This window comes from Stegastes partitus, unplaced genomic scaffold (genome assembly GCF_000690725.1).
Source record: "Stegastes partitus isolate 25-593 unplaced genomic scaffold, Stegastes_partitus-1.0.2 Scaffold1979, whole genome shotgun sequence".
NCBI classification, from domain to species: domain Eukaryota; kingdom Metazoa; phylum Chordata; class Actinopteri; family Pomacentridae; genus Stegastes; species Stegastes partitus.
Window position 1 is genome coordinate 2,143 of NW_007579710.1, and position 18,317 is coordinate 20,459.

At 40.5% G+C, this 18,317-nt stretch overlaps 3 protein-coding genes across 3 annotated transcripts; 2 read left to right on the plus strand and 1 right to left on the minus strand.

The window, feature by feature from the left end:
* Positions 1–1,204: 1,204 nt before the first annotated feature.
* On the minus strand, positions 1,205–7,290 carry LOC103373425 (ribonucleoside-diphosphate reductase large subunit-like). Its single transcript, XM_008303311.1, has 19 exons — positions 7,122–7,290; positions 5,884–5,972; positions 5,598–5,775; positions 5,046–5,146; positions 4,897–4,956; positions 4,775–4,814; positions 4,495–4,657; positions 4,248–4,389; positions 4,047–4,130; positions 3,784–3,945; positions 3,606–3,685; positions 3,317–3,518; positions 3,040–3,189; positions 2,726–2,947; positions 2,559–2,635; positions 2,309–2,444; positions 2,119–2,214; positions 1,840–2,028; positions 1,205–1,736 (listed from the first exon to the last, which is right to left on the minus strand). Exons 1-19 carry the CDS (start codon positions 7,138–7,140, stop codon positions 1,545–1,547), a joined length of 2,382 nt encoding a protein of 793 aa, XP_008301533.1. The 5' UTR covers positions 7,141–7,290; the 3' UTR covers positions 1,205–1,544.
* A 1,096-nt stretch (positions 7,291–8,386) lies between these two features.
* Positions 8,387–16,322, plus strand: rnf121 (ring finger protein 121). Its single transcript, XM_008303315.1, has 9 exons — positions 8,387–8,489; positions 10,208–10,245; positions 10,487–10,628; positions 10,970–11,124; positions 11,233–11,340; positions 12,682–12,802; positions 12,906–13,039; positions 13,677–13,778; positions 14,864–16,322. Exons 1-9 carry the CDS (start codon positions 8,412–8,414, stop codon positions 14,982–14,984), a joined length of 999 nt encoding a protein of 332 aa, XP_008301537.1. The 5' UTR covers positions 8,387–8,411; the 3' UTR covers positions 14,985–16,322.
* Positions 16,323–16,515: 193 nt separating this feature from the next.
* LOC103373427 (interleukin-1 receptor accessory protein-like) lies at positions 16,516–18,304 on the plus strand. Its single transcript, XM_008303313.1, has 5 exons — positions 16,516–16,625; positions 16,712–16,753; positions 16,840–16,902; positions 17,006–17,135; positions 17,285–18,304. The coding sequence occupies exons 1-5, from the start codon at positions 16,535–16,537 to the stop codon at positions 17,448–17,450; spliced, it is 492 nt and encodes a 163-aa protein (XP_008301535.1). The 5' UTR covers positions 16,516–16,534; the 3' UTR covers positions 17,451–18,304.
* Positions 18,305–18,317: the final 13 nt, after the last annotated feature.

Sequence of the window (18,317 nt, forward strand, 5' to 3'; positions counted from 1 at the left end):
CGGGTTCCTTCTTCAAATAACAAACCTTTGGTACATTTTACACCTGTTTTTTTTCTAATCCTTTCATCAAATAGAGACATTAAGGTGTAAATTCTCCTCCACAGTGGTTCTCGTACAAATCATATTTTGGATTTTTTTCAGACTATGCTTGTCTCTCATCTAGATTAGATCACAACAGTTTTAAACCATCCTGTCATCACATGTTTATATAACCAGTGGATTTAACGCCAACAAAAGTCTGTGTGCTTATTCAACTCCATGCAAGCATCATTTGGAGCAAATCATCATTACAGTGCCTTACACATGGATATACACAGATTAGATCACAAAAAGTTGTCACTCCTTAAAACGGGAAACTGAGATGTGGTTCATTTGTCACCTGATGATGGCAAGTGTGTTACAAAGTGGTTGTACTGTTCAGTAGCAGAGATTCTGTTAGTCACTGGTTTCTTATGTAACACTCATATATATTGCACTATAGTGGCTCTGTGAACAATTAAGTCAATTGAAATTACATTTGTTTCCGTGTCTTGATTGTAGCGTAGATTCATCTGAGCTGACTGCAGGTAATGAATTAGCGTTGCCTGAGTGTTTCTGTTCAGCAGGTGGCCGGGCTACTCTACTGTACCTGTTGCTACAGTGTGACAGTGCAAGTCTCGGCTTGCTTCACACATACTGCTCCCTTGAGGTGTCATGCATGAACACATCAGTTCATTAGTTCGTCACCTGTCCCGAGACACGTAACATCCAGACTCCTCTGCTGGAAAAACACCCGCGCATGTAGCCCCACTTTTTCTTTTTTTTTTGCAGTGTTTGTTTGACTCAACATTTTGTTGGTGTTTTGAGTCCGACCCTGCCAGCTTTAAGACGAAAAGTTAAAACATACTCTAACATTTCACAGCCGCAAACTTAACTCATGTTTTGTTGTTGTCGCATCAGCAGCTAGCCGTTTACCATCCTGTCTAAACAGCTGATCAAACATCCCAAATGATGGGGAAACATAAAAACAAAACTGTACTATGAACAAAAAATCAACAAAGCGATTATTTGTGGAAGATATTTCACCTTGATTGTGAAAAATCCTTCTTTGACCTCAATAAATGCAGGTCTAAACACATATAACATTAAATATATACTCTATACGCTCAAGTACTCAAGTATAAATCAAGACGGATATATTCTTACACAATAATGACGCAAGATGTAAAACCATTGCATAACAAGTTTATTTTCCATACATTTAAAATACAGACCAAAATGAAAGTCATCAATGTGACACATGTTAAAATTGGTAAAACTAAGAGCAAATATTAATAATTCATTGAGCCCTTTAATTCTATACAAGACCTGCAATACCAACATACACTTCATGATGAAAAACCAGTAAATATTAAATAAGAACTGCAAAGATTTGTGACTTAAAAACAGCGGCATAAGTAAAGCACCCGTTACAACATCATATACAAAATAAAAAGCGTGAAAAATACATACCAGCAAAAGCTGGTGGTTCAGGACGATTGTCGGAGTGTCTCATGGCGCTTCACTCACGAGCCACACATCAGGCATTCATCTTTGTTTGCTAGGGAGCAGACCATGGCTGCAGTGTTGCGCTCTTTGGTCTCCTCCTCCGTGCTCTTGGCTGACTGGGCCTCCTTTAATTTCTCCTTGTTCAGGGTGAACTGAATGGGGTTGGCAGCGGGCTTCGTTCGCAGGTAGTACATGCCAGTTTTCAGGCCCTGCGGAGAAAACAAACAGGCTTTAACTTCTTGTTTTTTTTGCTACTCTGGTGCAGCATATTTGTCGTTGCCTCAAATATGCCTCCCCTCAGTCCTGACTTACCAACTTCCAACCATAGAAGTGCATGCTGGTCAGTTTGCCGTAGTTTGGCTCAGCTATATGGATATTAAGGGACTGGCTCTGGTCAATGTAGGCACCGCGATCTGCTGCCATCTTGAGAACCGTCTTCTGGGAGATTTCCCACACTGTTTTATAGAGCTGCTTCAGATCATCAGGGATCTCTTTGATTTCCTGAGGAGAAGTGTTTAAGTATTTAGTTTAAGTTTATACTATAGGAACATTTAGCGCAGTGATGCCGAATCAGTTAGTGCAAGCCTTTACCTGGATGGAGCCGTTCTGAGCAATCAGCTGGTTCTTCATTTCCTCGCTCCACAGTCCTCTTTCTGTGAGGTCCTTCAGCAGGTGAGGATTCACAATCTACAGGACAGGCAGAAAAAACACATAGCAAACTTTCCTTCTATGAGCATATGAGCTACGATGTGCAAAAAAAGCAAATGCATTCAGTGCTGACCTGGAATTCTCCTGAGAGCACCCTGCGCGTGTAGATGTTGCTGGTGTAAGCCTCAATGGACTCATTGTTGCCCAGGATCTGAGCAGTGGAAGCTGTGGGCATCGGAGCCAAAAGCAGGCTGTTCCTCACACCGTGCCTGAAGACACACGGGGCAAAAGAGGAGTTAAATAAGGCATAAACTAGTCTCCAGACTACAGTAAATGTGAGACATAAAATGGCAAGAACAAGAAAGACATTCAGGAAGACTCACTTGGCGATTTTCTCCTTCAGTGCGTTCCAGTCCCACAAATCTGTCGGGGTTTTCCCCCACATGTCATACTGAAGGGTCTGAAAAACACAACGTCTAGGTTAGCATCTCATCCCAAACTGTTTAAAGGTATTACGGGATGAATTTGAGGCTCTGTGAAAACGACTCACTCCCTTGCTGACAGGAGAGCCAGCGTAGGTTTCATAAGGGCCGTGCTCAGCTGCCAGCTCACAGCTGGCCTCCAGGGCAGCGTAGTAGATGGTCTCAAAGATCTGAATGTTGAGTAACTGGGCCTCTGGGCTTTCGAATGGATGGCGCATAAGGATAAAGGCATCAGCCAGACCCTGCACACCGATTCCAATTGGCCTGTGACGCCTGTTAGACCTTTCAGCCTGTAAGGCAGGAGGGAGGTGTTATTTGTTAACAGAAAGCTCATGAGACTGCACGGTTGATAGCGAAGAAAACACCAGATAAGAAATCTCACCTCGGGCACTGGGTAGTAGTTTATGTCAATAATCTTGTTCAGGTTCTTAACAATGACTTTGGTGACAGATGCAAGTTTCTTGAAGTCAAAGGTCTTTTCTGGTGTCACGTACATGTTGAGGGCAATGGATGCCAGGTTACACACTGCAACCTGAGTAAAAAATAAAGAAAAAGTTTAACTAAAAACAAGCATTGACTAACTAATGCATGTGGCAATTTTAGTATTCTTGAAACAAGTTAAATCTGTAGATGAGAATATACTATCTTATACACATCACCTCATCTTTGCTGGTGTACTCTACGATCTCTGTGCACAGATTGCTGGATTTGATGGTGCCCAGATTTTGCTGGTTGCTCTTCCTGTTGCAGGCGTCCTTATAGAGCATGTATGGTGTCCCGGTTTCTGTCTGTGACTCGATGACGGCGTACCACAGCTGCTGAGCCTTCACCACACGTCTTGCCCTGCCCTCCCTCTCATATCTAAAGACCAACGGGATCACGGGGACATGTTAGAACTGAATAAATTAGCCGTTTCTGAAAAATACAGTTCTGGTGTGCTGATCTTACCGAGTGTAGAGCTCCTCGAACTCCTCTCCCCAGCACTCCTCTAACCCGGGACATTCACCAGGACACATCAGAGACCAATCCTGCAAGGACAGCAGAGGAATGATTAGACTTTTCTCTATTGAAGATTGAGCACGAGTGACGAAGTGTCAAAGAATGCAGACATACAGTCGATAATCACCTGATTGCTTTCAACGCGTTTCATAAAGAGATCTGGGATCCACAGGGCAAAGAACAGGTCTCTGGCTCTCTGCTCTTCTTTACCGGTGTTCTTCTTCAACTCCAAAAAGTCAAACACATCAAAATGCCATGGCTCCAGGTACACAGCGAAGGCCCCAGGTCTCTATAAAACAAACAAACAAAAAAACAGAGCAAAGTGATTAATACTGCAACAATCCCAAGCACCATTTTATGCACCTTAAATCAATAAGGTAAAATCTTCACCTTGTTGCCACCCTGGTCAACATAACGTGCTGTGTTGTTGTACACTCGGAGCATAGGAACCAACCCATTGGAAGTGCCATTAGTCTGAAAAACAAGGAGCACTTTATATATTTTCAAAAAAACAAGAACAAAAACACATTGTGAAATAAATCTCTTTTGTATTTGCTTGATTTTGTATTTTGCAATGTGAACTTTGCTCACCCCAGCGATATAGCTGCCTGTTGCCCTGATGCAGCTAACTGCCAGTCCAATACCTCCAGCTGATTTGGAGATGAGGGCACACTGCTTCAGTGTGTCGTAAATACCATCGATGCTGTCGTCCTGCATGGCCAACAAGAAACAACTGCAAAAAGAGATTAGATTAGGAAAAACAAATCAAGTTTCAAAGAAAGCATTTAAGCTTTTATCATATTTGCTCTGAGCATACCATCATTTTCATATTGTTTACCTGGACAGCTGAGGCCTGTTGGTGCCAGCGTTGAAGAGAGTAGGAGAGGCATGAGTGAACCACTTCTCTGACAGCAAGTTGTAGGTGTCAATGGCTGAATCAATGTCTCCTTTATGAATTCCAACTGCCACTCTCATCAGCATGTGCTGAGGCCTCTCAGCAACTACAAAAAAAAAAAAAAAAAAAAAGACAATAAATAATAAAGAATATGCAAATAACTGAGGAGTACCTGCACCCATTAACATGCTTCTCAAGACGCTATAGGAAAATTAACTCTCACCTTTGCCATTAATCTTCAACAAATACGACCGCTCCAGAGTCTATTAGAGCAAAACAACAAATTAGATGGATAATACCAGCATCCGTATGAGACGCTGAATGCAAAAGGAAATGAAAAATTACCTTAAAGCCAAAGAAGTTGTAAGAGAAGTCTCTGTCGTAAATGATGGCTGAGTTGAGGCGCTGCAAAGAAGAGGAGATAAGATGTTAAAAATGCTAAGAATAAAAACAACCGGTTCAAATTTGACACACAATATTCAAATGTGACTTACAGCCTTGTTTTCAAGGACAATGTCCAGCGTCTCCTTGGAGATCATAGGAGAGTGTTTACTATTCAAAGGGTTGACATAGTTGTACAGGTCTTCCATCACATCTGCGCAAGCAAAAATGAAAGAAAGTGTAATATTGGTACAGATAGTTTATCAGTGTACAATCAGTGCCAGTTTGCCTGCAGCAAAGTCCACATCCACCAACTCGATAAAACAGATAACAATCTTAACAAGTTAATCATCATTTTTACGGAATAAAGAACGACCAGTTTCCCAAAGCAAATAGTGACTAAGTGTGGTTAATCTTTAGGCCATCATCTGTCACAGAATTACAGGATGAGAAGCATCAACATCTGGGAGGCTCGTTACTGATGTGAAGCAACGACACCATTACGTGCAACTTTATTATTTACCAAAAATGTTGCACCAGAGGACATTATAACAGAGGTTTTTTGTTTTGTTGAAAAGTCAAATTTAAACTTATATTCAACACATAAACAAAAATCACACATTTTTCATTGCAACAGAATATTTTTCATGGTAACTTGTACTCACCACTGAACACTTTCTTGGTCTCTTTGTGCAGGTTAGACACAGCCACCCGCGCAGCCAGGATTGCGTAGTCAGGATGTTTAGTGGTGAGCGTGGCAGCAGTCTCCGCTGCCAGAGTGTCCAGTTCCACGGTGGTGACTCCACTGTACAGGCCCTGGATCACCTTCATCGTGATCTGGGTCTGCAGAAACAGAGATAAAAGGTTACACGTGGTAGATTACCCCTGGATTGGAGTCACTTGATACATGATGCCTGTCTGTATTCATTTTGTTGTGTGGTTTGAACTTACAGGGTCCACAAAGTCAGCATTGAGCCCATAGCAGAGCTTCTGGATGCGGGATGTGATTTTATCAAAAGTAACTCCCTCCTGGCGTCCATCTGAAAAGAACAATTATTATTATTAGTCCTAATGCTTACATCCAATGTATTCATACCCTCCCATTCAAGAAGGAAAAAAAAAACAGCTGTCACTGAAATAAGTTGAAATTGACAAAAGTAATAATAAATAAAAAATGTAATCATGACATTGCTTTTAAAATGTGGTTCAACAGAAAAAAGAAAAAGAAACAAAGTGTTTTCTGTAACTCTCAATCAGACTTCTGCACCTGTTCATCAGCAAAGTGCTCTAATTTGTCCAGGACAGTTTTTTTTTTAAATTATTCTTTTCAGCCACAATTCAAAAGCAATGTCTTATTTCACTAAATTATAATTTAGCAAATTTTTATTTATTATTATTTGTCTCAGTTTCTAGTTATTTAAGTGACTATTGTGAATTTCGCATTTTCTTTAATGGGAGGATATGAATAAATTCGAGGACGACCGTATGTCATTGACTTTTGAAGCAAACTCTCATCATAGCTGCTTTATGTAACCGCAGAGTTAAATACAGCATAACGATCAGTTCAATTCAATTATCTGTTAATTGGATTCCCTCCACTGATTAATTAGCTGAGAGATGAACACCTGTTCAACCAGTCACTGTGCCAACAAAAGGGAGACACCTGGCTGCTTGGCGCCAATATAACATGTCCAAACATAACCCTCCTTCACTCGTTCCTTATAGAGACGTTTGCAGTGCAATTACTTAAAAACAAACAAACAAACAAAAACACCAGGAAAAAAAAGAGCGCAAATAGCAGGAGAGCAGAGGCGCAATTATCCATTTAAAATCTCCACTGAGTCGCTGTTATTCGAAAAACTATGTTATCCTCAGCGTCAAATTGTGTCCAAAATACAGAAGAAACAAAGAAACAAACCGGCAAAGTGAGGAACTAATTAACTGACTGTTCTTTCATAAGTCTTTGTTTGGTGTCTCAACGGAAATGCACAACACAGAAACACGAAAACGCACTTTAATGACTGAAAATGACCATGAGACTAAAATATTCCATGCACCTCTATAGTGTAGACATTTAGCACAGCTTAGGCACATTTTAAGAGATTCCCAGAATTGCACAACAACAGTAAACTTCCTTTATCCGACAGTAACTGATTAGACAGCAAAGATATTTAAATAAGCAACAATACCTCGTTTAATGACGTGCATGTTGGCAGCGAAGCAGGTAGTTTCCTCACAAAGCGGCTGTTTACTCCTCAGACTGATAATAAATACGCTTACTGTGGTATAAAGCGGCTTTTACAAGTTATTACTCTGCAAGAACAACCGACCATCTCAGTTGAATCTCAAATTGAGAGCGCCAACAAACCTCCAGCCGGTTACAATGATGCCTGAGCACATCAGCCAATCAGAGAGGATAGGCGTAGCCATGTCTTCAGTTCGACCAATCAGAGAAGACCCAAGCGGCATTTTCGACCAATCAGAATCATCACAGAGTCCTTTTACAGCCTCCTTTTCCGGGCGAAATCTGGCGGGATATTTCTAAACAACAGCAAGCAACATGTAATAATTATTGCAGCAGCAGCAGCAGCAGGACTGGTTCATCTGAGCTGTTCCAGCACTCCAACCACTACACACGCATTTCACCTTAGTTATGAGCAAGTTACGACTCGCACACGTTTATACATTTTCTTCCTTATATGATTACTATATGCCTGTATACAATATACCAATCATGAGACTGTAAGTAATTACTGTATGTACACAGCCTTTGGCACTAATATATATACATCAATAAATACCTGCACACATAAACTCAGTGACCAGAATATATGTATGATGGTCGTTCCATGAACAATTAATCACTGCCCACCTGACCTCCTGAGAATCAGCTGGTTTTAATATTTGTATATTAAATGAAGCCATGCAAAAACTGCAACTGTGACAATTTTACTTTTACTTCAGGAGTCGTAATCTAAAGCTAATTCCTTTGTTCTGCATTTTGCAATTTGTTCCGCAACAAACTTTGAGCATCAGTAAGTGAGACCATTCAGAAATTTGAACCTACCACTATGTGTTTTGAGGGTGAGAAAACATTCATAGTATAAAAGTAAAATGCATGTCTTCCTTAAATACACTGAAGTTATTGTACATAAAGAAAAAACAACTAATTTTGGGGAGAAAGTGATAATTTTTCCAGATTTGGTTCATTTTAAATGCACAATAACTTCAGTGTATTTAAACCAATTAATCAATCCTCAAAATAGTTGGCGATTAATTTAATAATTTAAAAAAAATAATAGAATAATCTTAACAGCATTACAAACAACAACAAAAAAGTCACATGTTCATATATAATTTGACCTACATTATTTCTGAACTTTATTTTGAAGTAGAAAAGCCACGCGCAGCAGGAAGTGACCCTTTCAGGTCCGATGCTAATGCTAATGGACCCGGAACATTAAAGCGGCACTCCGAAGATGGCCGGGGTGTTTGAGGTGGAGGTTGACGGTGTAGATCACGACCATGGACTGGAGCATCACGATGAACCGAACCAGGTGAGAGCAACGGGCCTCGTGGAGGTCGTGAGGCAGGTAGAACAGACGGAGGCGGACGGGCTTCATACTGTGGTGCTAGCAGCTACCTTAGCTGCTACTCACGGGTTTAGCCTTCCGCAAGCAGCTAGCTGCTGGTTAACTTAGCCGTCTGTTACCAAGCAGCGGTTTCCACATAAAATAGTCCGTCCACTCAGTGTAGCTGCAGGTCGTTCGTCAAAGCAGCAGTGCTGCAAGCGAAAACGCCCCGAGAGTCATTTAGCAATGCTAAGCTAGCTAGCGTTAGCTGCTTCAATCTGGTAAAAGTAACTCTGATTTATTTTTACTATTAAAATAATTAGTATTTTTTAAAAAACAGTTTCCCCTTCCGTATGTTCGCAGCTATTTTGAGAAATGCCAAGCAACTTGATTTAATAGCACTATAAAAACAGCTGATGTGGCTGATCGGGTCAAAGGTCTCCTCCTGCTAATGGATTGTCAGTGGCATGTCAGAAGAAACCACCATCCCACCTCCTGAGGGATTTACATCCTGTGGTCCAACCCAACATGCTTGGGTGTCAGATTGAGGAAGTTACTGTGGACAAGACACCACATTGTGAAATGAGACCAGTGTTAAAAGCTACTACAGTCATACTATTTTAGATTACAGCCATGTTTAGTGTAATTACTGAATGTGCCAGCACAGGTAGAATGATGTATAATGTATACCCTTGATTGCAGCCTTTGTGATTTATTTATTGCGATTTTGAAATTTTAAAATCAATTCATTGTTCAGCCCTGCAGCAGAGGCAAAATAATAGGCTGTCAAAATATACATAAGATGAAGATAAACTATACGAATGGGACTCAATGCTGTAATTGCCTGTTTTTGTCTTGCAGTTTATTGTGTAAAATGAAGAGCGAACATATCAGTGTTCCAAAATGTACTAATCTGAACAGTGAGGGAATATAAGATGGAAAAAGGACAGATGATGTTGAATCAAGCCAAGTCAGTTTTCTTTCTCAAGCACATTTAAAGACAGCAAGAGCTGAACCAGTGAATATGACAGCCCATAAGGTAAACCAACACCCATTAATCTAGTAATAACTGGGTGTGAACTTGTAGCTGGATGGTTGTTAGTGAAACTATTGTTAGCCTTTATTCAGCTGATAAGAGGCTCTAATGACAAGAACGTGTTGCATAAGTTCTTTGCAGTCAGCTTTTAATTTCATACAAGGTGAAGTTGCTAGACGAGCCTTTCAATACTTTCATTGTAGTTAAATATCGGTATTTGGGAGTGGTGTTGTCTTCTGCCTAGTAATGCCACACATGCTCTTCTTCTTGCTGCTCATCCAAAGCGTTTTAATTACAGTAGTTTATTTCGCTGCAATGTAATTGGTATGCAATGTTAGATCTAAGGGTTTAAAGCCAGCTGTGTAAAAGGTGACACTTAATGCTGCAGATTGTTGGGATTGTTAGTAATTAGCTACGGCTGACTTACTTAATAGCAGTTTAAAACTCCAACGTAGCTGTTAGCAGATTATTGTAGGAGCTGGGTCAAAAGGAAATTAGATTTTTGTTTCTGTTTCCAATGAGGTTTGTATCATGACTTAGTCAAGCCACACTACAGAAATATCACCTCTTCACAGTTTAAAGTTAGAATTTTACCATTCTTTTGTTTAGCTGTTGACTTGGTAATTTGGTTTTGTTATGTCCTAATCATTACTTTGTCTTTTTTTAGTTTGATGTGTCCAAGCTTTCACCGGAAGAGAAGTGGAGGTCAGTGTCTTTGCCACACTTTAAATGCATCTGTCAATAATTGAAGTGTGATTTTCTGTGCAGTAACATTTCGATATTTTGGGGTATTTTATTTCACGTGATTTAAAGAGTTCCCAGTCTGGCACTGGGAGATATTATTGTGTCCCTACCAACACGCCTATTCTGCTTAGGTATAAATCTGTCATTCATGTGACACTTACCCATTAGTTGATTATGAACTTCTTCTTTTTTTTCTCCACAGAGTGGAGCATGCAAGAATGCATGCCAAACACAAGGGCCACGAGGCCATGCACGCAGAGATGGTGCTGATCCTCATTGTCACCCTGGTCGTCGCCCAGTTAGTCCTTGTGCAATGGAAACAGAGGCATCCAAAGTCATACAATGTAAGAAACCATTAAAAAAAAACACACGCTCTATGTGCAAAGTTTGGCAACACCATATTGTGAAGACATGATTCAAATGAAAAGAAGTTGTGTGTTTCGGGTATAGGGGTGTGTGTATTCAGTGATGGTGAAGGAAGGAGGGATGACATGATACATTAATCTGTACTTTGCTTTTTTTTGTTAATTCTTCCAGTAAATAGAAATATAGTATTTTCATTGTCCCCAAATATGATCTCAAATATGACAACATGTTGCGGAGGTTTTTGTGTTTCCACAGTGTCTGACTGTGGTGACTTCATTGTCCCTGCGTCCTCTAACGTATACACTCTGCTGTCTTGTAGCTGGTGACTCTGTTCCAGATGTGGGTAGTGCCTCTCTACTTTACTACCAAACTTCACTGGTGGAGGTTCCTGACCACATGGTTTATCTTCTCTGTCATCACAGCCTACATCTCCTTCCGTGCCACTCGCAAGCCGCTGGCCTGCACCACACCGAGGTAAAACACTTCAACACATCCTGCACGGAAAGAGATCCTCTGTTCCATTCACGTGGAGTAAACTGTTCTGATAAATTCTAACACATCCCATCTCTTGGTTTTGTGTAGGTTGGTGTATAAGTGGTTCCTCCTTCTGTACAAGATCAGCTATGCCACGGGGATAGTTGGCTACACTGTCGTCATGTTTACACTTTTTGGTATTAACCTAATATTCAGGTATGTAATCTCAGTGTTCAGTGAAGCTTTTTTCCCCTTTATTCAGCTGCTCAGAACCCTTCAAGCTGTGCAGTACTGTTAACAAAAACGTTCGTCTTTTCGATCTTAACAGTTGGTTTTTCATGTCAAATGCATAAAGTTCTGTGTAATTGGAGGGGTGTCCTCCTGGTCTCAGCCCTGGTTGCACTTGGCTTCCACTAGATGATGCTGTTTTGCCTTCTGTTTTCTTTTGCACTCTTGCTCCGGTACCATCTGCAGCATTTTTCCTTTGCTTCTTTTAATTTGTTTGTCTTTGTGGTTGGCTTTTTGCTAATTTATGCCTTGAAGCACCATATAAAGAGTAGAAATCTATGAAACTATTTGTTTTCATTACCAGAAACAAAGATCACTTTAACTTAAATGACTGTGGTAGCTCTGTAACCTGTTCACCAGTGGGCTTTGAAATCTTGTGCTTGGTATGCATGCACTTTATTGTGTCTACTGTCTTTGTCTTGTCTTACTTGCAAAAGGAAGCTTCCCTGTTGGAAATGAAGCTAAAAAGAAACATTAAGCATCTTTGCCAAATATCTGTGGCTGACGTCCCAATTCAGATGTACTGTATCTGTGGGAAGATTAACATCAGCTTGTAACGTGTGCAGTCTTGATAGAAAAGCAACTCCCCTCTCTTAATCCTCCAAATGAGCATGAAGCTGCTTTGTATAGATCATGTAACTTCCTGACAAGAATTTGCATCAAAGTCTGAGATACTTGACAACGTGAGTTTACTGAGGCTCCACCCTGAGACATTTTCTAACTGGTTCAAACATGAGCAGGTTTCCAGACTTCACTTGTTACATTTGAATAAAGTCACAATTCTGTATTGACAGGTTTCATAATTTTTCGCTGTTGTAAACTCAAAACAGAGACTTCAGATTCTTATCAGCTGTTGTTATGCAATGGGACAGTCTGTTCCATAAAAACAATGTTTGTTTTTTTTTAACCAGGCTAACAGGAAGGTACCATACTGTTCTTCCTAAATTTAATTTTGTACTTCCTACCTTTAAATGCCAAAACAGCTTACCTAATTTGTTGCATTTGATGTGGATGTCTTTGATTTGATTTCCCGTATTTGCTAGTCACGTGGCAAGGTTCGATTTGTAACCTTTTGTAGGCACTGTGAAATCCTGGGTTTAAAAAAAGCATTTTTGGGCCGTTTGTGTTTTTAGCTTGACATTCAAATGCCAGAAAATTCTTTTTTTGTTTCCTACAAAATGTAAACTTGGTTTTCCTGCAGCTTTACCTCCAGCTATTTTTTGCCCCAATCAGCGCCATGAGTTTGAAAACTGTCCCTTCTCTGTGCAGGATAAAGCCAGAGGATGCAATGGACTTTGGAGTTTCACTACTTTTCTACGGGCTGTACTACGGAGTCCTCGGGAGGGACTTTGCAGAGATGTGTGCAGACTTCATGGCTTCAACTGTCGGGGTGAGTGGACAAACTGCAGGCTCTGTATATTTCTGTCCGCTTGTTAGAGGTAATGACTGTAAGCTGAAATGTAACTTTGACTGTTTTTTAAATTTTATTTCAGTATTACAGTGCATCTGGCATGCCAACCAAGCACCTCTCTGACAATATCTGTGCCGTGTGCGGTCAGCCCATCCTCGTAGATGTCAGTGAGGAAGGGATTATTGAGAACACGTACAGATTATCCTGCAACCATGTGTATCCTTCTGTCGCTCATATTTCGATGCTCTCACCAGTGAAAGGGAAGTTCAAGGTGCATGACGGAGCAGTTCTGTGACAAAGGTGTAGTCATGGGTTTGTATTGGAGATATGTTGTTTAGCTACTTAACAACCCAAAGAGGAATTGACACTTGACCTAACCTTTATGTCAGACTGGGGATGTCTGGTCATTAGAATTTTTTGTTACTTCCCCCGCGATGCTCTGTTGTGTGTACGCTGTAAATAGCACGCATCCTTATTTAGCATGACTGTGGTGTTTTTGTTTGGTTATTTCTGCACGAAAATTTGTTTCATTTACAACTGACTGATGATCTTACTTACGATATTGATACACAGTTTACTGTATGTTTGCTAATATTAAAAAAAATAAAATAAAAAATCTGCAGTACATTGCAGTTCTATAGGCTAACCCACTTAGGTAATCATTTTGTGTTCTTTTACATGTTAATTAAAATATTGTGTTTTTATTTTTGGTGAACTGATGCTGTTGATGCTGCTATAACAGGCTGAGTTGCTACAAACATCGTAGGTTTCTGTATTTAAACAAAAAAGCTGCCATTTCCAGAGTATTTTGTGTTTGAACTGGTGCCACATCGAGCCTTAACTCCACATCCAGGTTCCATGAGTTCTGCATAAGAGGATGGTGTATCGTCGGAAAGAAGCAGATGTGCCCGTACTGCAAAGAGAAGGTGGATCTGAAGAGGATGTTTAGCAACCCGTATCCTTTCATGTGCTGTCGGAGATCATGTAGAATGATGTACTATATACTGGAATAAGGTTTCCACTGCAAAATTAAGTGTTACTTAGATTGTTAGGCCAAGAAGAGGCTTGATGCCACCACTTTTATGCCTGTTTTGGATTACGGTGAAGTCATATACATACATGCATTGATTGCAGGCTATCAGTGAGCATTCAGGTTTATTACAGATCTTTAAATCACTCAAATCATCAGCTTGTTCTTATGTATCACGCTATTCCATCATGTCTACGGATCTATATCTGCCAAAAGAAATGGGAAGCTACTGCCTTCGTTCCCAGGATTTATTCCTGCTGCCTGGTCCCAGAGCTCACACTGTACTGGGCGATAAGGGCCTTTCAGTATGTACCTGATTTGGCATGGAGCCCGTTGCAACAACCCTGAATCTTAAAGAGCTGATCTCACATTTGAATTCATCAAAACATTATGCAACCTGGAGGCAGACACATTAGATGTACATGTTACTCACATTGGTCACCACTCTGTCATCGTCATTGACTTGTGACAACGATGTTACATTGCCGTAGTATATTCCTAATCTTTATGTAGACCTTATTTAAATTGTCTGCGACCTGTTCATTGATGTTGAGAGATTCTTCACCTCAGTAAGACTTTTCCTGTTTAACTAAAGGTTAAATACAACAATGCATTGCTCATGTATAAAAGACAGACAAAACAAAAACCACATCAAGCGGGACAGTTTACATTTACAGATAACTTCTAACCAACAGTCGGCAAAACCAGTCATCCCAAATCACAGAACTGGGACGTGTTTCTTGTAACAGAGTCAACAGTAAAGTTTGGGTGAATTTCTCAGGCAGCTCATGTCAGGCTATTTTAAACCAGGGATGAGCGTTTATAGACTGCACGTCCAGTTCCTGTTCCTTTTTTGTGGCTGAGAGAGAGCCTCTTATGTAGCCATGACATCAAATAATCACTGAAACTAGTTTCTACCTCTTTATTATTATGGCCCTATACGGGCAAACATAGTCATCCATTTACCGAACGTGTCTGATTGCTGTTATTTCCTTAACCGACTTTGATAGCTGGGAAAGGCCGCACGTCATGTATGGACAACTTTTAGACTGGCTTCGGTACTTGGTGGCCTGGCAGCCCGTTATTATTGGATTTGTGCAAGGTATCAACTACGTCCTGGGTCTGGAGTGACCCGCGACTGGCAGAAATGGACATACATGCCATGCTGAGAAGATATGCACTGGCTCAAAGGACTGAGGGCCTAACATTGAACTAAAAACACCAATAAAAAAAAAAAAGAAGAAGTGTCTATACTTTTTGTATATATTTATAGGCACATATCTGTATTTACGGTTTATTTGAATTCTATTAGTTATCTGAATTTGGATGTCTGTGTCAGTTTGCCAGGATTCTTTGCATCACACAGCGTTATACTTTTAACGATTGGTTTGTTCATCTTACAGCCGAGTCAATCGGTGTCAAAATCATTAGAGAGGAGCTTTTTACTAATTTATGTCTTAAGTGTTTCTACTTAGTTAAAGGATCATGCTGGAGCTTCGTGTCATTCGTCACTGTATTGGAGGTAAAAGGTCAATCCAAGTGACCTCATGCCTGCTGGTCATCACACACTTGTAATGGAAACCAGCATAAGTCATCACTTCCTGTGCCTCCTAAGTACATGAACCCTCTGTCCACTGTACAACTGCTTTGTTTCACATAGTCGCTCATGTTTGTGTTTGGCATGAGCTAAATGTTTGAACTGAAGTGATACAAGTTTCGCAAGGGCTCGCTGTCATGTGTCATGAGCGGAGGCGTCATCACGGAGGAAAAAAGTGCTTGTTGTATTAAGCAGGGAATACTTCATGCAGTACGTGTTAAGATGGAACTTTTTGTCTTACTGAGTTTTAAAACACTGACTCACTGTCTTCATAGAAATACTCATCCCTAGCCACTGGCATTTAGATGACCTTTTACCTCTTGTATAATATCTAGACATCTGTAAGCATGAATTTGAAAACGGACTAAATGGATATAACAAAGCTTGGCCAAATATAACCAAAACTCAAAAAGTAGTCTAGAAAGCGCTGAAGATATTCTTTCAGGCGAAATGAACTAAAATTGGTTGTAAGCAACAATAAAGCTACAACACCACTTATTAACTCTTATCAAATCATTGGAATTTGATCTGGAAAGCAAACAAAAACATCCCGCAATGATCCTTTAACTCTGTGAGCGTGTTGCCGGTGCCAGTCTTATTTCCATGTCACCTGTTCAATCCATCGTCTCTACTGCTACTGTATGTGGGGTTTTCCGGGGGTTAAAAAGTTGCTGGAAGGTGACGGTCGACGGTACTCTGCAGGGACTGGACCCAGTAAATGCATCATAATGCCAGTTTTGAGGGACAGTTTCTGGTCCTCGGACCTCGCCACCAGCTCAGATAGTAAAGGGACTGTGTACAACGACATGATCATTTTGTTCTGTTGTCAATGTTTTCATCAAGATGAGTTAATAAATGTCACATGGTTCAGATTGTGTGTTTCATCCATGCATCCCTGAGGTTAAGGTTTCAGTGGGCTATAAATAAATATCAACAAACATAAAGTAAGGAGACGGAACTGTGAATTAGTCAGCATGTCTGACTTACGTAACCTGAAAGTGTGTTGACAACCCACTACGAACATGAGTGGCCTGTTTTTGAGAGGAAATCCCCGTGTAGTGAGTCGGCAAAGGGGAAGTGGATTATGTTTGCATATATAGTGATCCCAAACACCAGTGAGCAGAAGGAGTCGCTCGTTGGAGGAGTCGATATGAAGCTGTCGTCGATCGTCAAAGGTAATTTTGTACATTTTGTTGCCAGCCCAGTTGTTTGCTTTGTATTATTGCATTTGCTTGTTTAACATTTTGTGTCTCTGCAACAGCTTTGGGGTCTCTGTGTCTGCTGTTTGCGGATGGAGCTCCAGGTACAGTGCAGCTTTGTTGGAGACTTTTAAAGTTTATTTTCCTTGAGAAGAGACTTTTGTGCTGAAACCTCTTGTTTGTTCTTCAGTTTCTGAGGATGAATCTCCGGAGATCATCGGACCAGCTCGCGTCCAAATAAAAGTTCATCCAGGTAACGCTCTATCACACATCAGATTTTGTATCATGAAGCCATTTAAAAGGCTCCCTGCAGATATTAAGTTGAGTTTATAATCCTGGTGTGTTCTGTTGGACAGGTGAGCAGCTGCTTCTTCACTGTGATGCGTTTACAAACTGTGAAGATGATGAGAGTCTCATCTACTGGCTCGTCAACGGCTCCTTCCCCGAGGATACGCTCAGCAGTGGCAGAATAGTGGAACTAAGCGAGTGAGTAGAACTCTTTTACTTCTCCTCACAAATTTGTTAGATGTCTGCTGGAGAGCATCTTTTGCTTTAAACACGCAGTAGTTCTGTTTTTACTGAAGCTGTGTAGACAACATCTTCAGTTGGATTGTAAGGGACTATCTTTGTTTTAGATCAACTTTAGAGGAGGGGGCAATCCTACAGAGGAGTTTGCTGCTGAAGAACGTCACCTCAGAGGATCTCAAATCCACCTTCACATGCGTTGTGACAAATGCCGTGGGAATGGCCCAAAAGAACATCAAATTAACAGCAAAGACTGGTCGCTGTAGCAATAACTGACCGGAAACACAGAATGGCACTGGTGGATTTCAGATTTACTTCACAAGAGTAACTGTTATATGTGAAATGACTTTGTGTTGTACTGTTGGGAGGATGAGGAAATGTCCAACATCTGGGCTGCATTTGGTTCTGGCAAATTGTTTATCCTTTTGATAGATTCCCTTCAGTCAGGCCAGTAAACGCAATAAATGACTCATTCTACACCTCTGGGAAGGAACCAATACAAGAAAACCAAAGTGAAACTGTCCAGCAACACGTGGATACCCCTTATATAAATATAACGGTGCTTTTGAGGATCCTCTTGTTTGTCTCTGGAAACCAAAGAGGCAACACTTCATGTGGAACTGAACACACCCGCGTCATACCTGCAGTAAACCGTCAACATTACTGTATGGCCACGATAATTTGCTAGTTATTTTCTATATTTGTGTATCGTACTGTTTGTTGACAACGATCTTAACTTTGTATACTTTTGAACCATGAGAATTTACTCCATCATAAGACAAATCAATCAATTTTTTTTGACAAACTCAGGTGTGTGCTGCTGATGAATCCTTGCAGTTGTTTCACTTGAGGTTTGTTGTTAGTCCTACTTAATAGATGGTATTTATTCCTCAGCATCGTTCAGCTGGGAGGCCAACACAGTTTCATAGGTGCAGTCGAGATGCAAGTGTCCGCTGTGATGTTTGATGGTGGTTGATTTAATACATGTTTGTTTTTGTTTTGTATTCAACTGCAGATGTAATTCTCCCGTTAATAAATTAAATGCTAAAAGCTACAGCTATTACCTTCATATTTTTGTTTTTTTAAATGGCAGTCATTGTTGCCTGAGAAGAATAAATATCTGTAAGTCTTCAGAACTTCTTC